At 43.1% G+C, this 26,721-nt stretch overlaps 2 protein-coding genes across 9 annotated transcripts; one reads left to right on the forward strand and one right to left on the reverse strand.

The window, feature by feature from the left end:
• Positions 1 to 283: 283 nt before the first annotated feature.
• LOC149308850 (vesicle-associated membrane protein 7) lies at positions 284 to 12,832 on the reverse strand. 7 transcript variants are annotated; one of them, XM_089536573.1, is made up of 9 exons: positions 12,675 to 12,832; positions 8,820 to 8,978; positions 6,069 to 6,126; positions 5,246 to 5,383; positions 5,064 to 5,154; positions 4,509 to 4,576; positions 2,605 to 2,684; positions 2,031 to 2,126; positions 284 to 1,434 (listed from the first exon to the last, which is right to left on the reverse strand). In XM_089536573.1, exons 1-9 carry the CDS (start codon positions 12,791 to 12,793, stop codon positions 1,353 to 1,355), a joined length of 891 nt encoding a protein of 296 aa, XP_089392699.1. In that variant the 5' UTR covers positions 12,794 to 12,832; the 3' UTR covers positions 284 to 1,352. The 7 variants fall into 7 exon arrangements, with proteins under 7 accessions (XP_089392699.1, XP_089392700.1, XP_089392697.1 ...); XM_089536574.1 differs by having other exon boundaries at positions 2,605 to 2,707; positions 12,675 to 12,824; XM_089536576.1 differs by having other exon boundaries at positions 1,348 to 1,434; positions 2,615 to 2,707; positions 12,675 to 12,811.
• A 359-nt stretch (positions 12,833 to 13,191) lies between these two features.
• On the forward strand, positions 13,192 to 20,414 carry LOC149308851 (DNA-directed RNA polymerases I and III subunit RPAC2-like). Of its 2 annotated transcripts, none has more exons than XM_089537192.1 (5): positions 13,192 to 13,303; positions 16,384 to 16,481; positions 17,668 to 17,744; positions 19,360 to 19,442; positions 20,230 to 20,414. In XM_089537192.1, exons 1-5 carry the CDS (start codon positions 13,232 to 13,234, stop codon positions 20,275 to 20,277), a joined length of 378 nt encoding a protein of 125 aa, XP_089393318.1. In that variant the 5' UTR covers positions 13,192 to 13,231; the 3' UTR covers positions 20,278 to 20,414. The 2 variants fall into 2 exon arrangements, with proteins under 2 accessions (XP_089393318.1, XP_089393317.1); XM_089537191.1 differs by lacking the exon at positions 20,230 to 20,414 and adding an exon at positions 19,997 to 20,223.
• Positions 20,415 to 26,721: the final 6,307 nt, after the last annotated feature.

A 26,721-nucleotide genomic window follows, 5' to 3' on the forward strand; every position in this document is an offset into this window, starting at 1 on the left:
TATCCCGCCTTAGATTGTGCTACCAATGTCCGTTTCGCTTTTGGTTTAAAGAAGGAATGTTTACAGAGACAGGAGAGTAGCTTTCTGGGTTTAGATTGCTTAACAGGTCAGGCTTAAAATAATTTCATTACAGAATGCCATGGGCAACCCTTGCAAAGGAAAGCGAGGCATGTCTTTTATGCTAAAGACCCACCCTAAGCGGATCAAGAAAACAGAACAAGAACTAGGAAGGATCTCTATAAGCAGCCCTCATCTCCCCTTTGAAAATTCATGTCAGATAAGATTAGTCAAACAGATTAACTTTATTTCACAATAATGCATCAGTGCATTTTTAAAACAGGAAGAAGCAGTTTCTCTTAAGTATACATAAAGGCAATCATAGAAAATCAACAATGGCCACTAACAACTTCTAAAACATGCACAGTTAAAACACTGACTTGTGCCTGGAAAAATATTTTGTGGAAGGGGGAGAAAACAGGAGCGGAAAAGCCCTTCTCAAAAGGGGTCTGTATCAGACCTTAGCAACCATGGCCATCCTTAAGAGGTTCCAACCTCTGCAGCACAGTGAAGGGAGAGAGCAGGGCCTATAGTAGTGCCTGTCTGGGTTTGGATGTTGGAAATGGTCTGCGTAGAATGCAAGAAATTTACAGAAAAACAAAACCAGTTAATGGAAGAGCAGCACTAGGAAGTGTCATCTTGGTACTTCGGTAGCACTTTACATTATATGTATATGTCCAACAGTTATGGGACAGCTACACGGTGGCCAGCACATTCAGTCATAACTACTATTATTTCCAATATGCTCATTCACAGACAAACACTTAAATTCTTCCAGAATAAGCATCAAGCACTCCAGAGAACACTTCTGTTTGCTATCGGTGTAAATGACTTTCAAAACAAGATGTCATCTTTCCTTGTGCATCATCCATTCAAGCTGTAGCCCTTTTAGTTCAAGGTCCCAAGGAAACAAGATAGATCCCCAGTCAGAAATTGCCCCAAAGCACTTCCAAGTGCATACAATCTACAGTGTGCATGACATTTTTTTGAAGGCATAACATCCATCACATCTGTCCTTCTAGCACTGTCAGCAGGGTACTGTTCTGCAGCCATCCAAGCAATTAGGGGAATACATGGTAGCGTTGTCTTCTCAAACATCATTTGGTGAGCTACTTCCCTGGAGATTGCCTACTTTAAACTTTATAAATACCTCTCCCACATGCCACAGATCCACCAGCAGCTAAGGATCCCAACGTGTCCAGTCTTGACACCTAACTTTGTTTCTTGGAGCTTAGGCACCATTATCTTACCACTTTTACAATCAGCTAGACAATTGCACAAGACTGGTAAAGTGCTCAGACTGGTGCAGGATTTTGCTCACTGGAGTAGATGTTTGGGTCTCCATTCTCCCCCTGGAGGTGAATCAGAGCTGAGCACCTATTACAAAGAAAGAACATTCCAAACCAGGCAGGAGGAAAGCACACAAACTACAAAGAGCAAATACATGAAAGCAACATGAACACCTTTGCTAATCACCCAGTTCACAAGTTAGAACCCACCAATGTGCCTAAAGATCTTCCAAGGCCAAAGTCACAGACTGACATTAGTTTAGGAAAGGCACTGCTGGGAAAGCAATTATGGGAAGAGCTGGTCACATGCATCAGGGGAAGCATACATGACGAGGAATCCATCGGCTTCAATGGTCCCCAACCCACATTACCCTAAGGGCTAACATGGTGACAGTCAGCTCTCCACCTGCTCCAGCAGGGCTTCAGGACAGTAAAGTGCAAAGCATGATACTACAGAACTTTATTTAGACCACAGCCAATGCCTTCCTTTCCCCTTGGGCAGCTTTGAAGTTAAAGACAAAAGTCCCTTCAAGTAGGTTTAAAACAAAATAATGTCTCCTCCCTAGAGGCTGCTGGCCTGGGATCCCACCCAGGCCCTTTGGGGTGATAAGGCAAAAAAGTCAAGTGTCCTGAAAGGATGAAGAGGAAGGAGGTCCGAGTTTGTTTTATGAAGGTTGTTCTTACACATGTGCAGTAGACTGGTTCTGACAGCTACTTCTGTACACAGCTTGGCCATGAGAGGCCCCCACAAGCCAATGACAAAATGATGTAGAGTATGACCTGTATGGAGAAGGCATTTAGTCATTTTGGATACCCACCATTCCCAGGAAAAATGCACTACATAATGGTTAGAACTGCTACCCTATTTTTCAACACAGCGTGGACTAAATTTTTCCTCTTTGTTTTGGGGTGGCTGTTTCAGCATATACTGCTTCATCATGAGCATCATTCCCAACCAGGAGATAGGTTATAGATAGCAAGTGCAGAAGAACAAACAAGACGCCCCCACCCAACTCAGAAATGAACAGAGCTGTTCACTTAACCTAGTTGTAATCCTCCCAGGCAAGTAAAAAAGGAGAAGGGAAGAGAACAGAAAGTGATTAAAGAAATGCCTCAGCCATAAAAAAAAATAGTAATAAAATATCCTGGAACAGATCAAGTCATCTTGACAAGCAATAACCAATAAGGAACATTCTTTCACAAATGCATGTAATTACATTTACAGTCCTCCCCTCCCCTTTTCCAGTTTAATACGTACAGCAACTTACAATTGACACTATGGCAATAATGATGGTGAGCTTGAGGTTCTTCATACACATTGCTCGAGCCAGATTCCTGCTGGTTGTTTTGAAAGTGACAGACTATGAGAAAAGCACAGGAGACCTTCTTACAGCCATCCAACACTACCTCTTACTGAAGACCATTCCCATTTCTCACTCCACCTTCTAGAAAGCCTGCTGACCTATCTTCTTATCATAAGGGTCAGTCTCAAGATGGCAATGTACAAGTTCAAAATCTGCATGCTTCCTGTATAATCAAATGCACACTTTAACAGTCTAGTTGCCATCCCCCATCTCCAAGAATATGCAACCTTTTTGCAAAGTTTTGGTATTCCCCTAAATAAAAATACAGTATCTTTAAACATGAAGACTACTGGACAGGAAGCAAATTCTTTATTACTGCTCCCTCGTTCAGACCATGTAAGCATCACTTTATAGAACCTAGAAACTGTTCACTGTATTTCTGGCTAGCTGGGAAAACCTATAGATATGGAGGCTAACCATCTGAGCTACTGACACTGGCTAACACCGATATGCCAAACCTTTTCATGTTTTCTCTGAAAAATATCCCAAATAAGTGTGCACGGCATGAATCACTTGGCAAAAAATCAGAAGTCCATGCACACTGGATGTGGCAATCCCACCACCACCGCAATATAAAACTTGTTATTTCAAAAGAGTATTAACATCTGCTGTTCATGCAACTGATGTACTTTGATGCAAGAAAGACCTGACTAAGGGCAATTGGAACTGTTTTAAAAACACAAAGGAAGAGAAGCAGCAGCAAATCAAACTAAGCAAACAAATAAAAAGAAGAGGAGAAGCCCCATCTCCCTAAAAGATATCTCAATATATCTGTGGAAGAGGAGGAAGAAAACCCTATTGTAATGCCCATTAAAAGACTGGCCTTCAGATAATGTTCACATGCCCTGGGTTATCTGCTTAAAAGCAGTCAGCAACCCGAGCATAGAGCTATGAGCATAGAGCATCTTAGGGAGAGAGAGGCCTGGCCTGAAAGACTAAGAGCCCTCTTCCGACCACCATCTTGGGGGGAGAGAGGCCTGTTATGTTTGTTTGTTTGTTTACTTTGTATTGTACTTCCTGTTGTACACCGCTTTGATCTAATTTGGAAAAGCGGTATATAAATAAACATTATTATTATTATTAATATCCATATTTGCATCCTTTTTATTCTGTTTTCTTTCTTATCCTCACATGCTGCAAATATTGCCCAATACCCTGGTAAGAATCTATACAAACCTAAAACATGGCTGCATATATCTTCTTTTAGTGACTTCTAAACAATCAAAACCTGACAGGACTCACCTTTCCACTGGGATAGCCCTCCCTCTGTGGCCATTCAGAATCATTATATCATCCTCCAAGCCTCCAAAAGATCCCTGCCCATTCTGGCTACAAGAACACAACTAAGTGTTTCTCTGACTCCTTTCCTCTCTGCTCTCCATCAACCACTGAAAAGCATAAGGTGTGTATGTATGTAGAGGCTGTCACAGTGAATCAGGTGGTGAAAAGGGATCCCTCACATAGTTCTTTCTATGGAATTTTATACTATGATTGGTGAAGGTAACAGTGTCTGTTATCCTCCAGTCTGTTCTGTCCTGAGAACATCTAGTTGCTCATAGATAAGAAGATATAACCCATGAAAACAGGCAGCCATTATTTAAAGAATGGCTACTTCAAAAGTGATTGAAGCTCAGTTCCTCGTCATCCTACATGTAGCCCAGTTATTTCTTCCAGATCACTTCCAGAAGTCAGACACAACAAATGTAAATGAGGTGATATCAGTTCTGCCTTTCCTACATAATAGTTACAAATCCAGTGGTAAATTCAGTTGTCTCCTTGCTCCAATTCTGAAACATACCGAATCCACAAGATTTTCAGTTTTGTCTATCAGCAACTCCAGCTTCTCTCCCCTTTGGGCCACGAGATCTGGAATGAAAAGAGAGCAACAATGAGAATGCCAGTAGAACAGCAGTCTTCCCTTAACTATCAGTAAACAGGTTAACTAAGCAAAATGCCCATATCTTGGCATGATGTAACCAATCACATGGTAAAATCTTTTGATGAGGATTTTACAAAATGACAGACTCTTTAGAAATACATAGAAGAGCCAATAGCTTGGGATTGGGCTTCATGTCTGTCCAGGAGAAGACAAGATAAGTGCAACAAGAATGATTTGTATTTTCTTCCTTCAGTCTTTTGCCAGATGGGCAATACAGACCTACTGGCTACTGAGAGAACCATTTTGCTGCTCCCATACTGTCCTTTCCCACAAAAAAGCAAAATTCAAACAAATACATCTGTTGGTGCAGTAAAGAAACCCTTATTTCACAACTTAGTTGCGTCAGCCCACTCCCATATATAAATAAGAGCTTTCAGGCGTTTCCTGCACCTGTGCCAATGACCACTGCCATACCTATATTGCGGACCATGATCCCCTTGAGCTCATCCACTTGGGCTTGTGTCTCTGCCACCTGGTCAGAACCCTTGTTCTCAGAGTGGTATTTCTGCATGCCGGGAAAAACAGAGGCATAAGTGCATAATAGCTCTATACAAGGGGCTCAGCAGCTACATGCAACATTAGCCACTAAACCTCACCAGTTGTGCAGCCAGAACACTAGAAAACTCGCTGTTCATGGCGTATGGCAGGGCTGTCTGGGCACGAGAACCATAGGTGGTCTGAAACCGCTTCTTGATTTCATTCAGGAATGTGAATGCTCGGGAGCGCTCAAAGTCCTAAAAAGGCAGAAACAACACTGATTAACCATGAAAGCTAAAACAGAACTAGGTGACCATCTAAAAGAGGACATGGCTCTTCCACCTTCAACAGTTGTGAAGAAGATGCAATTTTAGAAGATATAGCTGGTCTGCCTAACCATACTTGCTGAAATCCCCTCTTTTCCACAACTGTTAATAGTGTAAGAGTCCTATCTTCTTTCACTGGGTAACTAAATGGAACATCCAAGGACATAATCAATGTATCCTGAAGATGTGAAGTACAGTAACTGCAGACTGTCTCTGTTAGAAACAAGATGGTACGGTTTGGGTGTGATTCAGCAAACTAAAACAGAGAGAGAACAAGAGCTGGGCAAGATAGTCAAACACACAGGGGGCAGGGGCCAATCTTAGTACCCCTGAGGGTCATAGCGCAGCAGAAGTAATATCCTATCACTTCCAGCTCCCATTTCAACTGGTTAGAAGGCATTTTGAAAGTACTGGTAAGAGTTTGGAGAGAGAAAGAAAGCAAACTACTGCAACTGAAAGTAGTTTGATTGTGTTTGGGACAGTCTGTTCTACACACTGAGGATGCACAGTATCTCCTCAGCAACATAATCTCGAGGTATGTATTTCTAGCAACCACATATAGGAAGCACAAATATTCACAAAAACACAAATCACAACTTTACCTCCACATACTCACATCATCAGTGATGCAGAGGTATATAATTCGGTCTTGGCAGATATAGTGGAACAGGTAACTGGAGAAAGACAAGACAACCATGTTTTTTAATTGGATCTACATAGAGCGAGTAATGCTTTGAGCATTGGAACCAGGACTCTGGGAGTTCGTATCCCACTTGACTATGGAAACCCACTGGATGATCTTGGTCAAGTCATACCCTCTCAGCCTCAGATGGCATTAATGGCAAAAGCCTTCAAAACAAATCTTGCCAAGAAAACCCTGTGATAAGGTCACCGTAAGTTGGCAACAACTTGAAGGCATGCAGCAGCAACAAGAAAGTAGATACAATTTTTGAACTAATGGCCTCCACATTTATTTATTTAATTCAATTTTACATTGTGCTGCATCAAATACTGGAATGCTGTTGGTTTGTCCAAATCAGAAAAGACATATTCAATCAACTGTTGAATGGTGAGTCTACATTTAAGTAAATCCCACTGAGTGAATGGATCTACTCTAGCAATGACTAACAGATTTTAGCCACTTTGTGACAAAGTTCAGGCAAATAAATCCACAAACTCATAAGTGCACAGTAACCCACACAAAATGTATTTTGTCCATCCTTCTTCAGACAGAAGGAATCACATGATCCAAAGCTTTGCAGATAAGGTGCTTCTTTTGGCTTCTCCCTTTCAGTTTTCTTCCCTGCCTTACACAGAGCAGAGCTACATTCTAAAGCTGCGTTCTGTGATTCTTTCTCTAGTTTCTAGAATATAGTGAAAGCAAACATCATTTATCATCCCTGTGTTCCATCCCTGATTCTAGGCTAGCTGTTCTGATTCTCAGGAAAGCGACTCCACAGGAATGTGAGAAGCCTGTCCCACTGACTATGTCACTCTTTCTGTCCCAAGGCCTATACACTCTTTGGAAGGAACTGGGTGTAATGTGGATGCACTTAAGAGTTCTTAAAATGCATGCTCATAAAACAGCTTTAAACGTGCAGATGCTTTCTGGCAGTTCATCCAGGTTTCTTATGTTGCAGAGTTTCAAGACTACTCCAGGGGACAGGGAAGCACAGCTGTACGCCATATGTAGCCCCAAGGCAATCTATTTTGCCTCCAGAGCACCCTCTCTATATAAATAGTGCCCCCCCCCCCAAAAAAAATGCCTCCCAACAATCCCTAGCAGGTGTGGGAGGCAATTTGGGCATGTTTTTGCCATTCCCTGGGCTGCTTTAGGGCTTGGTTTTTTTTCCTTCTAACAGGGAGTGACACAGTACTTGCTCTTATGTATCATTATTTTAAAAAGGTGCCTCCTTGTGCTAAGATGGCCCAGAGAGGACCAAATTATGATGACATTATCCCCACGCCCCCAAAGCAATTTTTAAGTGGGTGCAGCCTCCCTCCAAGGTCTACTGGAGACAAATATGCCCCCATCCCCAAACAGCAGCCCAACCCCTTCAATATATTACATTTGGAACGAAGGACAGTGTCACATCAATATTTTATTTTATTCTACTTGTTTGTATTCTACCTTTCTCCCCATGACTTTCAAAATTACTTACACCTAACAACTCACCACATGGGCATATTTTTCTCTTCACCAAGAGTTTTGTAAGATTGCTCCTTGGAGTGTTCCTATTACATTCACATAACACTATAAGGAGGCAAATGAAAGTGAGTAGGTGGTTTGCAGTATGGTATTGTAGATGTCATTTGAGTTGTTAGCCACAACTCACCCTTAAGCTCATACTCATTCTGTGACTCCTCCTTGTACCAACCAGCAAATGGAGCACTGGATTACCCCTGTGGAAGTCCATTATGAATTGGTGCAGAGACAGAATACATGCCCACATTGGCATGACTAAGTTTCCTCTACACATGGTGGTTCGTATTTTGACTTATTTTGCTTCTGTTTATTCATTCCTGTTTCTACTCCCTTGTTACTTAATTCTTTAGCTTGCTCATGACAAAACTATAATGAGATTCCAGAAAATGCAGCTTGTCAGAAAAGCTTTGGATCGTGTGATTTCCTGCTTCTGCCTGGACATATGACTGGCATACCCCATTTTCTATGGGTGCTTCCTTTGCACCAGCCCAGAATGGCCTTTCACCATTAAGGTCCAGTGCTACATTGTCTCTCACTCCATTCTAAAGAAACATTTTTTTCCTGTGCACCATTTTGTTAAGCAAAAGGTTCCCTTAGACTTAAGGTCTAAACGAAGCAACAGTTTAGGGGGGAAAACACCATGAATTGCTCCAGCGTCAATATGGAACAAAACATTGATGAGCCTTGCTGTTGTTGCTGTTTCTGTGGCCACAGTTTCTAGCGCCGCAAATGGGATTCAATGTTAGAAGCTCTGGCCACAGAAAGAGGGAAATAGAAGAACTAGCTTTTGAAGAAAGTTCTTCCTAAAATGCGTCAGCAAGACAAATAAAAGCCTTTTTAACAACAAGGCTAATCAACGTTTTGTTCCATAAAAACATGAGAACACAGCTCTTAGTTTCCTTTTAAAAGAAGCAACAGCCAGTCAGCTGTTCAAAACATATGAAAAACATTCAAATTGAAAACAAAGTTAGGACCACATGTTGAACATGTGGGCAAGAAGAATTCCCACATAATCCACACATCATTTGAGGTAATGATACCAACCCTTTTTCTTGGCACTATATTCATAGTGGGATGTATGGTCTCATTTCAGTCCCTCGCCAGCAAAAAGATCCATTTTTCTCATCTTGCCTTTCCCTTCCTCCCCAGAACAGTACTCACTTTCCATGAGAATAGGTAAGTTTGTTGTTCTCTGATGGTATCTTGGCCAGGATCTGCTCTGTCACCTCCAGGAAGTTCCCTCCACACCAAGCATGTTTGGCCAGGATGGTGGAGCCCCTGGCTACCACCGCGAACAGAATAGCCATGGCTGCAGGCTGGCTGGAAGGACAAGAAACAGAAAGTGTGCCCATCAGAGGAAAACTCACACACAACACCATCATCAAAAATTCAGTTTTCATAAGCTAAATTGCAGGAGTGACTCTTCACCATTTATTTTACCTTCACCACCACCTCCAGGTAAATTTATTTATTACTTGCACGCCAAAGAGCTGCATATTCTTAAACTAAAAGCTCTCGTGGAACATGAAGAATGGTGGATCAGAGTGGAATGAAGCAGGAAGTATTTATTATTATTTATTTAAAGTATTTCTATATGGCCTCCCAGTCTACAAGGGCTCCTGAGGCAATGAACAAATAAAAACCAATTGAAACAATACAAATATACATCACAATACTCTTTTAAAACTCCTAAAACAATCTAAAAAGAATTGAAGAATCCCGTTTTGAAACACTTAAGGCGCTTACTGCATTTTTAAATAAGCTGACTTACCCCTGCCGTGTTGAAGGCCATTGTGAGATGCAGTCGGGTATCATTGCAGGGAGAATGCCGCCAATGTCGCAGCCAGACTGCATCCCACCTAAAACCCAGCTATAAGCCACGCTCAGATGGCCGATTTGCAAAGTCCGAAGCTTTGCGACTTTGCAAATCGAAAAGCTCAGGGCGGATTTTAGCCGGGGTTTGGATGGGATGCAATCAGGTGGTGGCATCGGTGGCGTTTTCCATGCAACAATACCTGACTGCATCCTGAAATAGATTTCAACGTGGCTGGGGTAAGTTGGCTTATTTAAAAATACGATAAGCTCCTAAACATCCACAGAGAAAGCCTTGTTAAGTGTAGCCACCAACCAAACTTCATGAGATGTTCAGAACGTAAGAGGCTTCCACCAAAGGTCTCAAATTTTCAGCAGGGTCATATGGGAGGATTGGAGATATCTTGACCCTCAAGTCATTCAGGGCTTTCAGATATCTTGACCCCCAAGTCATTCAGGGCTTTGTAGGTCAACTCCAACACCTTGTATGGAGTTTTAAGCCCAAGGAATCTGACTTTTGCTAAGCAGATTTATTGCTTTCCCACATCAAGGTTGCAAAGACCTGGAATCACCTCATAGCTTCCTCTGAAGATTTAGGAGAAGGATCACCATTTGCATCTTTTTGGATCTTACTACATTCTATTCTCCTCCAACAACTGTATAGGTATGCTTTATAAGCTCAGGCTTTTTCACTTTGTACCGCGTCTGAAGAAGTGGATTGATTTCTAAGGAAGTTCATGCTAAAATAAACATTAGTTTGTCTTAAAGGTACTGCTAGATTCCTCTTTCTCCTTTCTATTCTTTACCCTGGCACCCCAAAGTTAGACTGGGGTGGGCTGAGGTGCAAGTCAGCCAAGGAAATGGCAGAACTCTTTCAGATGTTACACTTGCCTTTCCCTTCTTTTACTACTATTTACACAGCTGCTCACTCTGTTTTCATCAGCTTTCCCAGTTCTTAATGTCTTTCTCTTTTTTTAAAGGTCGAATTCAACTGTACCAAGAAGTCACAATCTTGGCGTTTGTGCCACACGAAGGCCTGGTTTTGAAGGTGCTCCCCAGCTCTCAAATACCACAATCAAAAGTCACATTTGGCCAGTGGAACATTTTCTTTGCACACGTTCCAAACGCAGCCCCTGCGTAAAGAACGTTTCTGCAACAAGTCTTGGCTTTCTGTGAAGCCCTGCTTCTTGCATAAAACCCTGCAAGAAAGCAGAAGTGTATTAATGTAACCCTAGCTCCACAACTTGCTAAAGGGAAAACTGGTTGCTCCACACGCAAGTAATTCTAGCAGGGAAAGTTGCTCTTATTGTTCTGAATATTCATTGCCTGCTCATACTGCTTTATTTACCCTCTTGACAGTAAAGTCCAAGGTCCTCTCCACAGACTGGCCTTGTGCAAAAGAGTAGTCACTACTATGTTTCCTTTCAAATATCCCCTTAAAATGTCATTTTCCAGGATGATGCATCATTGCTTTAAAAGAAAGATTACAAGATACAGTTCTTTCTACAGTGCAGTTAGGCTACTGTGATACAATATAGGGGCAACCTCCATTAAATTCAAGCCTGCGGGGCTTGACTATCGGCAAGTCTCCGTTTTTGCAGGAATAGATCCCCCATGGAAACGGAGGGCTGACTGTAATGTGGCGTGGTTTGAGCATTGGACTAAGACTTCTGGAGAACAGGATTCGGTTCTCGGCCATGGAAACCCAGTGGGTGATTTTAATAATAAAAGCATGTCCAAAGGAGAGTGACTAAAATGGTGAAGGGTCTGGAAGCCATGCCCTATGAAGAACAACTTAGGGAGCTGGGGATGGTTAGCCTGGAAAAGAGAAGGTTAAGAGGTGATATGATAGCCCTATTTAAGTACTTGAAGGGATGTCATATTGAGGAGGGAGCAAGCTTGTTTTCTGCTGCTCCAGAGACTAGGACACAATGGAGCAATGGATTCAAAGCTCCAGGAAAAGAGATTCCACCTCAACATTAGGAAAAACCTCCTCACTGTTAGAGCTGTTTGACAGTGGAACACACTCCCTTGGAAAGTGATGGAGTCTCCTTCTTTGGAGGTCTTTAAACAGAGGCTGGATGGCCACCTGTCAATGGGGACGCTTTGACTGAGAGTTCCTGCATGGCAGAATGGGGCTGGACTGGATCAGGGCCCTTGCGGTCTCTTCCAACTCCATGATTCTATTAAAATAATAATAATAATAATAATAATAAATAAAGCTCTTATTTCTATCCCACTTATTTCTAAGAAACAATCAAAGCGGCTTCCAACAGTTAAAATAGTACAACGATAATACAGATAGTAATAACAATAATACATATATATATATATATATATATATATAAGGCAAGTCACCCTTTCAGCCTCAGAGGATGCCAACGGCAACCCCTCTCTGAACAAATCTGGCCAAGAAAACCCCACAATACTTTCTCCTTGGGGCCGAAGAACGGGATGCCCTCCTTTTGCATCGGGATGCGCCCTACGCTTCAGCCTTCTGTCCAGGAGGAATCCCAGTCCCTCCGCCTTCGTGGGGTTCGGGGCACAGGGCCCCCGTGGATGTGGGAAACCGCACACAACACAAACACTACGTTTTCACCTGAGAGGCTGCCTCTCTAGGAATCTCTAGGTCCTCCGGCGCAACTCTATGGTCAACCTCTGCCAGACATTGACCACAGAGTTGCGCTGGAGGAGCTACAAAGGCCTAGCGCAGCCTAAGTCCTCCAGTTCTGTGAGACATCTAGCCTCCTCTGCTCCAAAACACACTGCAGAGATAACCCATTTCGAGACTGCTTTGACTGCCCTGGCCCAGTGCTGTGGAATCCTGGGAGTTGTAGTTCGTCGTGGCCCCAGAGCCCTCTGCCACAGAGAAGGCTGAGTCTCTCACAAACCCACAGTTCCCAGAATCCTCCAGGGGCGGCTAAAGCGGGCTCTAAGTGGACTGTTTCTGCCAGGGAGCTCCGGGGCCGCAGCGAACTACCGTTCCCAGAATGCCACAGCACTGAACGGTGTCAAACAATGGACCAAGGAGGAAGGTCGAAACAAACCCACTCGCCCTGAACCCTGAGGGGCGGTTGCCACGGTTACAGCCGAGGAGGCGCGGCCTAGTCGTTAGCCAAGCCTTGACTATCCTAGAAGGGAAGCCCGAGCGAGGCCGTCCCTTCCCCTCAGCGACCACCGAGGAGGGCCCCTCCGCTTCGTTACCTGATCCCCGCTTCCTTTCCTTCCTTCCGCCGCCGAGGAAGAAGGCTCTCAGGAAAATCAAGCAGCGCGTGAGCAGCCGCGGAGGCTTCTGGGAAACGGAGTTCGGCTCCTCTACACATGTAAATGAAGAAAGAGCCCAGCCGCGGTGCTTTGTGGGAGGCGTAGTTCCCACCGCTACAGAAACCGGAAGTGCGTAGATACCGAGCTGGGATTGGGTGAAGCCTCACTCCAACGCCCCGCCCCGAGATGGGATTGGTCAAATCTTGCCTCAACGCCCCGCCCCGATCTGGGATTGGTCGGGCCTTGCTTCAACTCCCAGCCCCGAGCTGGGATTGGTCAAGCCTTACTTCAACGCCCCGCCTCTGCCATTAAACGTATCCCTGAAGGGAGCTCTTCTTGGCGGCAGTGCGCACAGAGCATGTCTCCCATGAGTCTTTGCGCCTGGCTCTAGGAGCAGCAGCAGCAGCAGCAGCTGCCGCTGCCGCTGCCGCCGCCGCCGCCGCCGCAGGGGCTGACGGGAGCCTGGTCAGGTTGAGTGGCTTGTGGAAAGAAAGAACATGGCGGAGAGTGAAGAGCGAGCGGCGGCGGCGGAGGAGGAGAAGAAGAGGAGGCCCCGGGCGCTGCAGCTGGTGAGGAGGAAGCCTTTCCCGTGTGCCTTGCAGTCGTTGCTGAACCGAAAGAAAGCTCGCCTGTGCTTGATGGGCTCCGCTGCAGCCACGATGTCCAGACGCTGGCCCTGGCTGCAGGTTGTTGGACTACATCTCCCAGAAGCCTCAGCCGCCTTGGCCAAGGGTCAGGGATGCTGGGAGCTGGAGTCCAAAGCGCCTGGAGCCAGGGCCAGGGTTTGGCTGCAGCAGGGACCCTGAAGGGCTGAGATATGGGCTCAGGAGGGCCAGTCAGTGACAGGCGCTGGGCTCACAGTCCTTCGATCTCCAGGCCTTTCAGCAGCACAGCTTCTCACTGCTGCGCAGAGTTCCAAGCAGCCTGACTCAGCCAGGCCTAAGACCGCCTGGCCTTCTTAGCTTAGATGCTGAGAACGTTATCAGAAAAGCAGAGGAGCGAAGATGGGAGGAGACCATTTTGCTCTGCCATTATACTCAGTGGGACTTGAGCATCCATGGATTTTGTTATCCACGGGGGATCTTGGAAGCAAGGGTCCACTGTATTCCCAGTTACTCTGTACCTCTGCCAGAGCTGGAGAGTCAAGGAGGCAGACGGAAAGAAGCTCAACTCGTGTGAGATGTGGTTGGTGCTGGAGAAGAGTACTTGGGCTCCCATGGGCAGCCAGGGAGAGAAACAAATGGGCCAGGGCTCTCCTTGGAAGCAAAGATGATCAGGTTGAGACTATCGTACTTTGGCCACATAATGAGAAAAAACAATGCTGCTAGGAAGGGTCAAGGGTGAAGAAAGAGACGAAGACTACAGACCAGGTGGATAGACCCATCCAGGGGGTTGTTATGGGCAAGGGCTTGCAGGAATTGGGCAAGACTGCAGTGGAGGAGAAGGATTCTTGGAGATGTCTAGATCAAGGGAAGCCATAGTGCCTCTCTATTCTGCTCTGGTCAGGCCCCACCTGGAATATAGTGTCCAGTTCTGGGCACCAGAACTCCAAAGGGACAGTGCTAGGGAACCCTGGGGATCGTAGTTCATTGTGGCATCAGAGCCCTCTGGCAGAGAAGGCTTAACCTCTCAGAAAAGTATAGTTCCCAAATTCCCCAGCACTGAGCCAAGGCAGTTAAAGCAGTCGCAAAGTGGATTATTTCTTCAGTGTGTTTTGGACATTAGTCTTATAGATTCATGCCCATGGCCTCCTACACTGCGTCCATCCCTCTGGTTGCTGTCTTCTGCTCTTTCTACTTCCCTCCACCTTCCCTGGTATTAATTGTCTTTTCTAATGAATCCTGTCTTCTCATGATGCGGCAAAAGTATAACAGTTGTATGATTAAAGATATCATTTACAAATTTAGCTATTATTATTACTGTTGACTCTTATCATTGCATTCATTTAACTTAAACAATCATGAGAATGCACGAATATCCACAGAAGTATGCATGATGCCCTTTAGGCCAATATGTATTCACTGGGGAGTTTATATGTAAGACACGAGGGCTATCAGTTTTGATGGTGGTGGGAGCACATGGCTTCAGACAGAAGGTGGCAGCAGCATACCAAAGCAGCTCCTAAGATGTAAGGCATGCAAGCCAAAGCGCTGCAGATGTCTGAGACTGTATTTGCACTGCAGAAATAATGCAGTTTCACAACTGCCATGGCTAAATGCTAGGGAGACCCGGGATTAGTAGTTTGTTGTGGCATCAGAGGTCTTTGACAGAGAAGGCTAAATGCTTCACAAAACAAAAATTCCATAGCATTGAGCTATGGCAGTTAAACTGGTGTCAAACTGCATTATTTCTGCAGTGCAGATGCAGCCTGAGGCCCAGTGTGAGATGGGGACAAATCCTAGGATGCCAGCACAAGCAGCCTCTTCCTTGAGCAGCATTGATCAATCAAGGTAATGATCAACCAGAAAGGTTTTCACAGCTACTTAAGAAAAGAATGGTTTTATAACAAAACAGCTATATTGGTTGTTCTGACTGCTGGTTTTAATCTGAGGCAGACCTTAGATCTGTGGTGGGGAGCCACTAATTTTTGCCCTGGATCCTTCCTAAGGCATTTGTCCATCAAGCCATGCTTTCCACCCCATTCTCCAGCCATGACTTCGCAGCCTTTTGCATTTGTGTTGCCAAAACAGGCAGATATGTGTATAGCTCTGATCTGGCGGGTGGTTTGGATTCTATGCTGAGTCGGGAAGAACAGAAGCCAAGCCAAGGAGGGAAAGCATTACCCACAACTGGTTGCAACCTTGTCCACTGTCTACTAGGCCTCAAGAGACTACTCCCATACCTGTTGTACAGTATTATCTGCATAGAGGTACCTATATTTTGGGGACAGTAGGCAGACAGAGCCACCATCATGTCATAAATCCAATTGCACAATAGCATTATCTTGTTATGGGTTGTGTTGTACAGTGCTCCACCCACCCACCCACATATTGGAGTGCCTTGTACAGTGCCCTGCTGTGTGATAGAGTTTCTCAGTTCACAATAGGACACTTGCTATGCATTGTTATAATGCCATGTCAGGGGCGTCACTGTGTTATCATAAAGTTACAAGTCATAGCCTCTGATGTAGAATCCTGGACATTATTGTTATTGCTATTGTTATTTTACTTGTATAATCAACTAGTAATGCTGGCTTTGGAGTCTAGAACCTATGGTCTAAAAAACAGATGCTTCCAAGCTCTTCCTAGTACAGTGCTGGGAAACCAACAAGTCTCCTGAAATTTTTTGAATTACATCTCCTAGCATTGCTGACCATTGCTAGCTGGGATTTTTGGAGGTTAAATATTCATCGGTATTTGAGGGATGCAGGTTTTCCAGCCCTTGTAGAAGAGGTGGAATGACTGTTGTCGGCTCATTCTTTTATCAAGGCTACATCTTCTAGTGAGGACAGCAGAGAGGAAGGTACTACTAGGAGTTCATGTGGGATCACAGGCTCAGAAGCCATGTATCCACCAAAACAACATGGCCTTGACATAGAAAAAGTACCCTACTTCTTCTAAATTTCAGCTTAAATTAAAAAGGGAAAGTTAAAGAGTGTAAGGTCTTCAGGAACCTAATGTGCTTTTTCTCTTCCTTTGCTACCCCACAGGTACGAACTGAAGGCTCAGATAAGAGTTGTGTCACATTTGTGCTCCACGATGAGGACCACACTCTTGGCAACTCCCTTCGGTACATGATCATGAAAGAGTGAGTAAGTTTCCTCTTAATTAAATGACTACTACATCATCAACAGAGGATTCTTTCTAGTCAGAAATCAGAGCTTGGTTTGGGCCAAAGCTCCCCAGAAACTACCATTCAGTATGGCCAAGGATGGCTTGGAGATTCTGAGGGGTGTGGTCTAAAAAAATTACTTTTCCATTCTCTGGTTCAAATTACTTCTTTTCTTTACAGAAATGGATGAAAACTAGAGCTTGGTGCACTCTCCCCTCCCTCATTTCATGGCCCCATTTGACTTGAAATAATGAGGAGTTGTTCTACTGAATTGATAACGGATGTGCAAAACTTGCTGGAGTACTTCAAAGTCCAGTGCTATTGCCAGCCATGATTTCAGTTTGCTCATAGTACAAATCCCATTTTGGATGATAGGGAAATAGCAGTTGCTGCTGCAAAAAAAGGAGGAAAAAACTGTAACATCTTTTATTCCCATCTCTCATTCCCCTGACCACAGTGATCTTTTCAACACTACACAATTTTAACAAAAATCAACAAATAAATCAGTCCCCATCACTTGCTTCAAACCTTGGTTTCTGGTTTTGGTTTGCTATCAGATCACTCGAAATGTTTATTAATTCAGAAGTCACCTGAAATCACAGTTAAGTGTCTTTAAATGTAATACAGTATGATTTTTGAAGGAAAATAATTGCCTGCTATTGATAACTTGTGTGTGTGTGTGTGTGTGTGTGTGTGTGTGTGTTTGAGCTCCATTTCGTAAATGTGGTGGACCCATCTTTTTTCTGTTACATAACTTGGAGCACAATTCTTGATCCATTTCTTTTCTAAGAATAGCATGTGATCCAGCATGGCGTAGTGGTTGGGTGTTGGACTATGACTCTGGAGGGCAGAGTTTGAATCCTTGCTCAGCCACAAAAACCCACTGTGTGACTTTGGGCAAGTCACATACTTTCAGATGCAGAGGATGATACTTGCAAACCACCTCTGAAGGAACTTGCCAAGAAAACGCCATGATAGGCTTGCCTTAGGGTCACCATAAGTTAGAAATGACTTGAAATGATTTCCATCAGTTGGAAAAAACGAACAACATGCACTCCACTCTCCCTGTTGGTTTATTTTGTGACTACCCTCTGTTGTTTTAGCTCCCATAAGTGCAGACTGCTGATAGTGCTTTTTTCTTTTTCTCTTTCTTTCATTGCAGCCCTGAAGTGGAATTCTGCGGTTATAGTATCACACATCCTTCTGAAAGCAAAATCAACTTCCGTATTCAGACCAAAGGTGAAGTGTTCGTCACTCCTTACTAGAGAGCCAACACAGCCTGCTTGTTACCTTCTGTCTCTGAGAGGTGTTGTCCCTGTAGAGCTTCATTCCTTTCATTTATGAGTTCTCCTCATGCTACCATCAGGTTGGAACTGGGATTGTTTCACTGAATACTGGGTCAAGGATGCTTTGTGCAGAATGTAGTTTGGCAGCTAAGAGACTGAGATACAAATCAGTATGTTTGAAATTCAAATATCACCTCTGTTATTAGTTTCTTAGGTAGCAGCAGGCAGACTGCTTTTTCTCAACCTTAGTTCTTTCCCCATCTGCAGTTTGTCATTGTTAGCTGCCTTCAAGTCAACTTCAACATAGAGTGACCCTATGAATGAGAGTCCTCCATGTTACTATTATTTCCCTTGATCTAGATCCTATGCTTCTATTAATGCAGTCTAGAATTGCATTGTTGACTGTTGACTCACGTTCAACTTGTCTGCTACATCCCTTTCACATGTACTGTTGTCAAGCCAGGACTGGAATGTGGCTTTGGGGTGGCTTCCAGATTCTTAGGATGCATGCATCATTTAAACAGCATAGCTCCAAAGTGACCCGAAGCAGCTTTATTTTGGCCTATCTGTATGAGGCATTTGTTAGCTTTTTCCCAGCTTCCTAATCTATTAAGGTTATTTTGAACATTGATCCTTTCCTCTGCATGTTAGCTACCCCTCCAAATTTGGTGTCATCTGCAAATTGGATAAGTATACCCTCTAATCCTTCATCCAAGTCATTGACGAAGATGTCGAATAGCACTGGGCTCAGGACAGAACTCTGTGACACCCCACTGGTCGCTTCTCTCCAGGATGAAGACAAGCCATTGATGAGTACTCTTTGAGTCTGGTTGGTCAAATCCATCTAATGGTTGCATTGTCTAGCCCGCTTTTTACTAGCTTATTTACAAGAATATCATGGGGGATCTTTTCCAAGATTTACAGCATTGCCTTCATCTACCAAGCTGGTAATTTTATCCAAAAAAAGAGATATCAGATTCTCTTTTTGAGAAACCCATGTTGACTTTTAGAGATTAAAGCATTCTTTTCTAAGTGCTTACAAACAGTCTGTTTATTTATCTGTTTCCGGGATTAAGATTATTTCCCCCTTTATATTGATTTGGGTGCTTCAGAAGGAAGTTCCTTCATATGTGAAATACAGTGACATCCTGACATCTGAGAACCACAGGGTTATGTCCCACTGTAGACAACTATCTTCTATTGCAAGAACAAGGAAAGTTTGGGTTTACCATGAAGTTAAATGGAGGGTTGTCTTCCTCACTCAAGTATTAATGTTTCACTATAGTGAGGAGAAGGATCTTGATTATTCATTGGTCTCTCAGCAGTTTCTTTTCAGTAAGTTACTGGTTATCTATTGCTATTTTATTTTTACATGTAGTTTTGGTTTGCAGAGCTTGGTTATTTGGAAACTAGGAGTGGTTTCTCTTCACAGGAGAATGCACACTGATTCATTTGAATGCAGGGTCCATGCTTCAGCAGTAAAGAGGAGCTCACACACTCTAGAGCACTGTTTGCCCACTTCAGAAAAGGAAACTTCCTGTTAAATCCAATTTTCTTTCTCCATGTAGATGGTGTCCCTGCTGTTGAAATGTTCCAGAAGGGGCTAGAAGAACTCATGGGAGTGTGCCAGCATGTACTAACCACATTTGAGGTAAGTGTCTGATCCCTTCTTTTTGAAGGTACTGTACACTGGATATAGAGAAGTAATGCCACAGTATTGCTGTTGTCTTGAGGGTTTTGTTGTTGTCTGATTTCTTTTTGTAATGTTGTGCTTTACTGTTATTTTTTATTAATATAAAATGAAATTTTAAAATGATAAATTAAAACAAGTTATTTAGAAATAACTGTGTAGTAGGACTTTGTATCTTACCTTTCTCTCAAATGGTAGACAAAAAGTCACAATGATTGCTGCAGGCTGCATTTCTCATGGTCTTCAAACTTTGTTCAGACAGTCATTGTGGGCAGAATGAACATGAAGGTGGCTGGAACAGATTTGAGTAATTTGTCTTCGCCTCTAGACTATACTTTAATTTAGTGTTTTAAAGAAAGCTTACATGTAAATGGCTGCATGTTTTGTAGGTTCTCTTCAGTGCTTTTGATTATATTCAGCTAAATGTGTAGAGTTCAGTAGGGTGAAATGGATCGCACAATTTTTAATCTTCCCACTCACCATAATTTTTTACACTAGTCTCCATCTCCATTCAGTGGCTTGACATGATGGGAGAATATACAACATATTTGGAGGACTTCATTTGAAAAAAGCAGCTATATATATTGGTTGTGTGAACAGTTTTTGGGAGACTAGCAAGCAGCCACCTCTGTGATGTCGACCGCATTTTCTCAGGCGTACCACAGCTGTGGAGTTAACTGGATGACCCAGCTATATGATTTCTGAACCCCAAACCCCTTACTCGTGGTATTTGTGTATTCTGTTGTAGGCGAGTGTGGAAGAATACAAGGCCCAGAAGGATATAAATATGGAGTAACCACAGTGGCACTGCCATGATGGACATCACTGTACTTGCTCTGCTATGGTGGGACTGTGATTTCTGGAAGAGAGTTTTATTTTATTTTTTTAATTTATATTGAGGTGCTTTTCTATTAAAATCTAATAAATTCCCCATCCTGTCTGTATTTTCAAAAGCTATTTTTCTGGGAAGTGTGGAGAATTCTGGCTTAAATCCAAAGGAGAAGATACATGGTAAAGAAACGTCTTCCTTCTGTAGGATTATGGTGGAGAGAGCTTGCAATCCTACTTCATCGCTCTATGCACCTGAAAGCCTGCTCTGGAGTTTGGGGAAACCATTTGGAGCTGGTTTTTGGGCAGCAGAGATTAAGGGAAGAATATCTTATGCTGGTGGTGCAGCAGTGGATACTGGACCTAGACTTGTTTTAAAATGGGGTATTCTGTAACGTGAGGAAAGTAACTTGAAAGAGAACAATGAAACTTTTACATCTTACTGTGAGACCCAAGAAAAGGAATTTGTTGGCATTCAACTTGTACATGCTGAATGTCTGTCAATCAGTCTTTATTCACCAGCAGTCTGATTTTTCTTGAGTGTTAATGTCCCCAGTCTCCAGTTTTTTATGGTCTCCAAATACATATTTTAATTTGTCTCTAAAATGCATTTGCTTAAAAATCAAACTTGAAATGTTTTCCTTATTTGTCTGAGCAGCTGGTTACTGAGATGTTTAATAAGTCCAAGCCACATTAAAAAAAATTGAAATCTCTTTTTTTTTAAACAAGGTAGCAGGTATTTCAAAACTGCATTGCACTAAAATGGAATTAGGTTGCAAGTAGGTAGTGGGGGTGGGAGAATGTATCATTTTGAGAGACTAGCTTTTAATAAAACAAATTTCTAGTCCTTCAGGCCACAGATATAGCCTAACTGTAGGGAACATAACTTAGTGACAGCGCATCTGCTTTGTATTCAGAAGGTCCCAGGTTTGATCCCTGCAATCTCCAAACAGGGCTGAGTAAGCCCTGTCTGAAACTCTGGAGAGCCACTGCCAGTGAGTGTAGATAATACTGGACTGTATGGCTCAATGGTGTGACCTCATATATTACTGGGTTTCAAGAAAAGGTATGCAGCTCTGAAAGTCCCAGTTTCAATCCTTGTAATCTCCAATTGAAAGAAGCAAGTAGGACGTGATGGGAAAGAAACTTCTCTACTTGCGACCCCAAAGACTTGCTTCCAGCCAGAGTGGACAACACTGGACTTTCAAAGGTAAATGATTCAACTTGATGTGAGACAGTTTTGTGTATGTTCAGTCAAGGCAAGCAGTCACATGGTACCTGCCAAAAGGGGGTTGCAACTTACACTGTCCCTGATGTGTTAGACTCTGGAACTCAGGGAATTGTCTGTGTGACATCTGTGTTCTCTAGAGAAATGTGTGAGATCAATGAATTCACTAGAGGTATTAAGTATTTAGTAGATTCCAGACTTCCCTTCTCCTTGGTCTGCTGTTAATAAGAAAGTATCCACATCTTTCAAACTTGGGAAATGTTTCATTCATGCTGAGCTGAAAGAATGGCAAGGCTCTGAATGTCACCATTTGCTATACAATGGCTCTGTACTCATACCAATTGACAGACATTGTCCTAGGCATGGACTGATGATATCCCCCACCTTGGAAACGGTTGGGTCAGTTACAACGCTATACTCAGGGTTTCACAATGAGGCTGCTTCTTTCAGGCTCTTCTCTGAGTATTTCCATGTCACTGAGGCAGAGGGGGAGAAAGCTGACTTCTTGAAAAGTTAGGACACAGCTGCAATTTATTAAACGTGTGCACCTTCAAATTGTTTCTGACTTATGGCAACCCTAAAGTGAATTTATCATTGGGTTTTCTTGTGGCTTTTTCAGACAGGATTGCTATTGCCTCTCTCTGAGGCTGAGAGAATATGACTTGCCTATGGTAACCCAGTGGGTTTCTATTGCTTAGTGGGGATTCAAATCCCAGTTTCCAAAATCCAAACCACTATAGCATGCTGGGTCTGTTGATCTACACTTACATGTGAAATAGAAGTGGACAATTTTTTCATTTCAATAGCTTAATTCCTTGGGGCAACATTCTTGGTGGTAAATGGTGGTGTTGGGATGAAGCAAGCAGTTCTGTTGCTGTGTGCCTTCAAGTCGTTTCTGACTTGTGGTGGCCCTATTCTGAGGTTTTCTGGCTAAGATTTCAGAGTGGCTTTGCTTTTACCTTCTTCTGAGGCTGAGAGTAATTTACCCAAGATTGGCCAATGTATTTCCATGGCTGAGTGTAGATTCAAACCCAGGTGCCCCAGAATCCTGCTGGTGGTGGTGGTTGTGTGCCTTCAGGTTTCCAACTTAGGGTGACACTAAAGCAAACCTATGATGGGGTTTTCTTGGCAAGATTCTTTCAGAGGAGTTATGCCATTGCCATACTCTGAGCCTGAAAGCATGTGATTTGCCCAGTGTAACCCAGTGGGTTTTATGGCAAGCGGGAATAGAGCCCTGATCTCCAGCAGCATAGTCCAACACTCAAACCACTCCATCACACCGGCCCGTTTTTGCTGTCTCTTCCTCCCCACCTGGTGGGCTCTGAAGGGAGGGATGAATCACTCTTGCAAGAACTTGATCACCTTTCAAAAGAGCTTTGGAAATTAGGCCAAGGGCCATTTAAGACCAAACTAAGAGTTTCTCATATGAACGCAAAAAGAAGTTCAGGATGGGAGGCTGGAAGTCAAGTGCAGGACTGGGGAAGGGTCAGCTGTTTCACAATTGGGTAAATGATCTCTGCTTGCATTGAAATCCCTCAGTACCATCTTAACTGACATGTCAGACTGAATGTAGGTCTGTTTGTTTTAACATCGACACCATTTTTCTTGTATGATTTTAAACATCTTTGTCTGATGAAGAAGCCAGGGAAGCTTCGATAGCTTACATAATGTATTTTATGCTTTGGAGGTGGCCCAATGAAGGTATCACTGCTTGTGGATTTTGTTGTGTTTTCACAGTTGTTGATAGTTATTCAGTCCATTCCCTTGATCAGTACATGTGGAACGTCCACTGCCTTCCTCATCATGTCAGATATCTTGGTTCAAAATCTCCCTGGTTTAAAAGATAGCTATCCTGTCAGCTCCTAGTGTTCTCTTCTACAGGCTGAATGTAGCCAACTCCCTCAACTATTCCTTATATGACATGGCTTCCAGACTTTTACCATCTCAGCTTCCCTCCTATAGATACCACCCAGCTTGTCAATATCTTTATTCAGTTGTTGTCCTAAAACAATTGTGAGTTGCAAATCCTTTTGTCAATAACCCAGAGATCAATGCTAGTAGATAGAGAGGCTAAGACTGGTAATGCTTGCAATCTCCAGCCACTATTTTGTCCAGACTATGATGAAATCAATGTTTTTTTTAAAAAAAGATTGTGACAAAGTCAATGTTTAATCCACATTAAGCAAATCTACAAGACACCTACATAATATAGTCATCATACTAAACCACAAAACAATAAATTCAGTCATAAACCAATAGGGAGAGACCCACATATCATGGTGTCAAATGGAGACAGGTTCACTTTTATGCAAGGTATGAGCTCAAAGTCACTGGTTCTCTTGCGTATATTGCACGGCTGGTTTCTCCAACCTGGAGCCCACCTTGGTGCACTGGACTGCACTCCCATTATTCTAGTCAACATGGTACATGCTGGTTGAGGAAAGTGAATGCTTTTGTAGTGAATAATGATTATTAGTAATTCTTGCAATGTCTTGATTTGCAGAAGCTTAAAACACAATCCTATGCCTGTTGACTTAGAAACAAACGTCAATGTGCTTTGTCAGGCTATTCCCCAGTAACTGGGCATTGCAAGATTAGGGATTGCAACCTTATTCTTGAACACAGTGTCTGGGATCCTAAATGGTATGTGCAGAGCATAACTGCTCCATGCACACACAAGCCACCAAGATCTGTGGGGCTGCTACTATTAAATGGTGGTGGAAGAAGAAGAAATGACCAGGCAACAGGGACTGCCTCTTTTCCCCCTGCAGTTTGCATGACAGAGAGAAACTGATAATGCCCCATTTATCTGCCTCTCCAACAAACAAAAGACATGCTCTTCCCCACTGCCTCCTTCCCCCATCATGACCAAGGCAGCAGATCCATGGAAATAAGATGCTGTCTAGGGCAGTGGTTTTGGAGGGCCCAAAGGCTAAGAATAGCCTCTTGCCCCCCATTCAAAAAGGAGAAATGTGTATTTGTCACTAACAGTATTCTAGTCATTGTATAGCTATCTTACTACTACTCAAAACTGAACCCATTGAAATCCAAGCTTAATAGGTTTTCTGTACAATATATACATACCACACATGAGAGAGAAGCTACCCTACATGCACACACAGAAAAATAATAGCATGTTGGTAAAAGTTTTTAAAAAAATCAAAAGAGCATTTGGTTGCTAAATACCAAAATATGTATGTCCAGTCCAGCGGAAAACGAGTACAGGCTGATGGAAGAAATGGAAATGAATCCAGAAAAACTGTTCATGGTGCAGAAAGAACGTGGAGGGTGGGGTTGTCAGGATTCCTTTTTGGTACTTGTCAGTGTATCTTTTGGGAGGGAGAAAAATCTAATGCAAATACCCTTGTTGGAGACAGATGGATATAAGGTCTTCGTGTTTTGAATATGGAATATGGAACAGGGAAGAATTTTGCTTTGACAGCTTTCTTCAACTTGATGGCCTCTAGTCATGCTGGAATATAGTTTCCATCATTACAACCATTGACTATGTGGCTGAAAGGAGTTGAAAACATCTGGATATCTATACTGAGGAAGGCCAAACTATAGTATGTCTGGCTGATGGGCATCCAAACTGTGCCTTAATTCCTTCATTCAAGATCAACTCTGCTCCACTGTCAAGCAATCCTTCCTATCATCATGGCCAAGGTGCCTGTGGATAACAGGAGTTGCAGTTCAGTACATTCAGGAGCTGCTGCATTGGGAAAAGTTGACTCAGTGTTGTTTTCCCCAGCATAAGTCAAATCAATGACATTTTAAAAATGCATCAGTGAAAAACTTTGACGAGATGAACATCAACTGACACAAGCCAGTATGTCCTATTTGGAAGATGTCACACACCCCTTCAAGATTTGGCAGGCATAAAATGCTATTTTGCACTGCTTATTTGCTGTGCCTGGAGTGCATCTTCCCTAGGACGGTGGTTCCTTTTCCAGTGTTGCTCATGATCTTGAAAATGAACCATATGTGTAGTGTGTACCACTTTTCCATGAACAATTGCCTACCACATGCAAATGGCACTATGAGAGATAGAGAGAGACTGTTAAGATCACAAGATGTGACAATGATTTTGGCCATCCTTGTTTGCTTTTTTAGAGTTTTCCCCACAGCATTTGATAATCAGTTGGACTGCCTCTGGACCTGAAGGTTCAGCTTTGTGATCTTGGATAGCAGCCATAGATTTTCTGTGAATATCTTAATCCTGTCTAAAGCTGACTTTGTTCTTGTTTTGTTTTTTTAATGTTGCAAGTGAAAACTTGCCTGAAGATAAGTAGCACTACTGTTTGAAAAATATGGAGCTCACCAAACCTCAAACCTCACTATGCAGTACTGTATACAAAAGCCAATAAAATCAGAAAGAGCAGCTGTTTTTGTCATCGGGAATGAACGAATGAATTAACAAAACTCTCGTCATATTGATGCAATTAAGAAAGGCATTTCAGCGCCAGTTAAATTTAGACATGTCACGTTCATGCAAACCATGAGCCAGAATTCATCTAACCAAAGACACGTATTAAAGTCCTAAATCCTATTGGTTAAATCCAACTAAAGAAGACACGTTGAATCATTTGTTGACTGATGAGTCAACATTTAGGAAAGTTCCACTGATTTAATACGTCTACCCATTATGGGATTAGCAATAGGATTAAAGCAATAGTCTTTTGATGTGACATGTAATAGCTGGCATCCTGCTATTGGTACACACACACACACACAAGTTTGCTTTATGCCTGTAAATGGGGCACTGTGGAAGTTGGTATACCTCCCTCCCTCCTTTGGCAGCAGCCAAAGTCCGGCCCCAAACTTACCATCGCCTCAGAAGCCCCAGATGAAGAAGTCGGATCTCAACGCTGATATAATCTATTCTGCATCTGACTACAGGGACATAGCCAGCTGCTTCTTCAGTCCTGCCTGACATACACAATTGCAGCCATAATCTGAAATAAATGTATGTCTTGACACCTATTCATCTGTTGTTGTTTCAAATCAGAAACAGGCTATTGTGTGGCCCTCCAAATGTTACTGGATTGCAATTCTCAGCCGCTTCAGCATAGCTAATGGCGATGGATGATAGGAGTTGCAGTTCAATGTCAGAAGGTCCATCTAGTTTTAAATAATGGGTGGTAGAATTGTGGAGAGTGGGATATAATTCATGTCTCGCCTCTC

Source organism: Sceloporus occidentalis, unplaced genomic scaffold (assembly GCF_023333645.1).
Source record: "Sceloporus occidentalis isolate IW3139 unplaced genomic scaffold, rSceOcc1.0.p SCAF_8, whole genome shotgun sequence".
Classification (NCBI taxonomy): Eukaryota; Metazoa; Chordata; class Lepidosauria; order Squamata; family Phrynosomatidae; genus Sceloporus; species Sceloporus occidentalis.

Coding starts and splice junctions, on each gene's coding strand:
- LOC149308851 (XM_089537191.1), top strand. CDS start 13,232: ATGGCGGAGAGTGAAGAGCGAGCGGCGGCGGCGGAGGAGGAGAAGAAG. Junction 17,745..19,359: donor CTTCCGTATTCAGACCAAAG/GTGAAGTGTTCG, acceptor TTCTCCATGTAG/ATGGTGTCCCTGCTGTTGAA. Junction 19,443..19,996: donor ATGTACTAACCACATTTGAG/GTAAGTGTCTGA, acceptor ATCTCCATTCAG/TGGCTTGACATGATGGGAGA.
- LOC149308850 (XM_089536570.1), bottom strand. CDS start 12,793: ATGTGTAGAGGAGCCGAACTCCGTTTCCCAGAAGCCTCCGCGGCTGCT. Junction 4,577..5,063: donor GATCATGGTCCGCAATATAG/GTATGGCAGTGG, acceptor TTTTCATTCCAG/ATCTCGTGGCCCAAAGGGGA. Junction 2,127..2,604: donor AGTGTCAATTGTAAGTTGCT/GTACGTATTAAA, acceptor TTCTCCATACAG/GTCATACTCTACATCATTTT.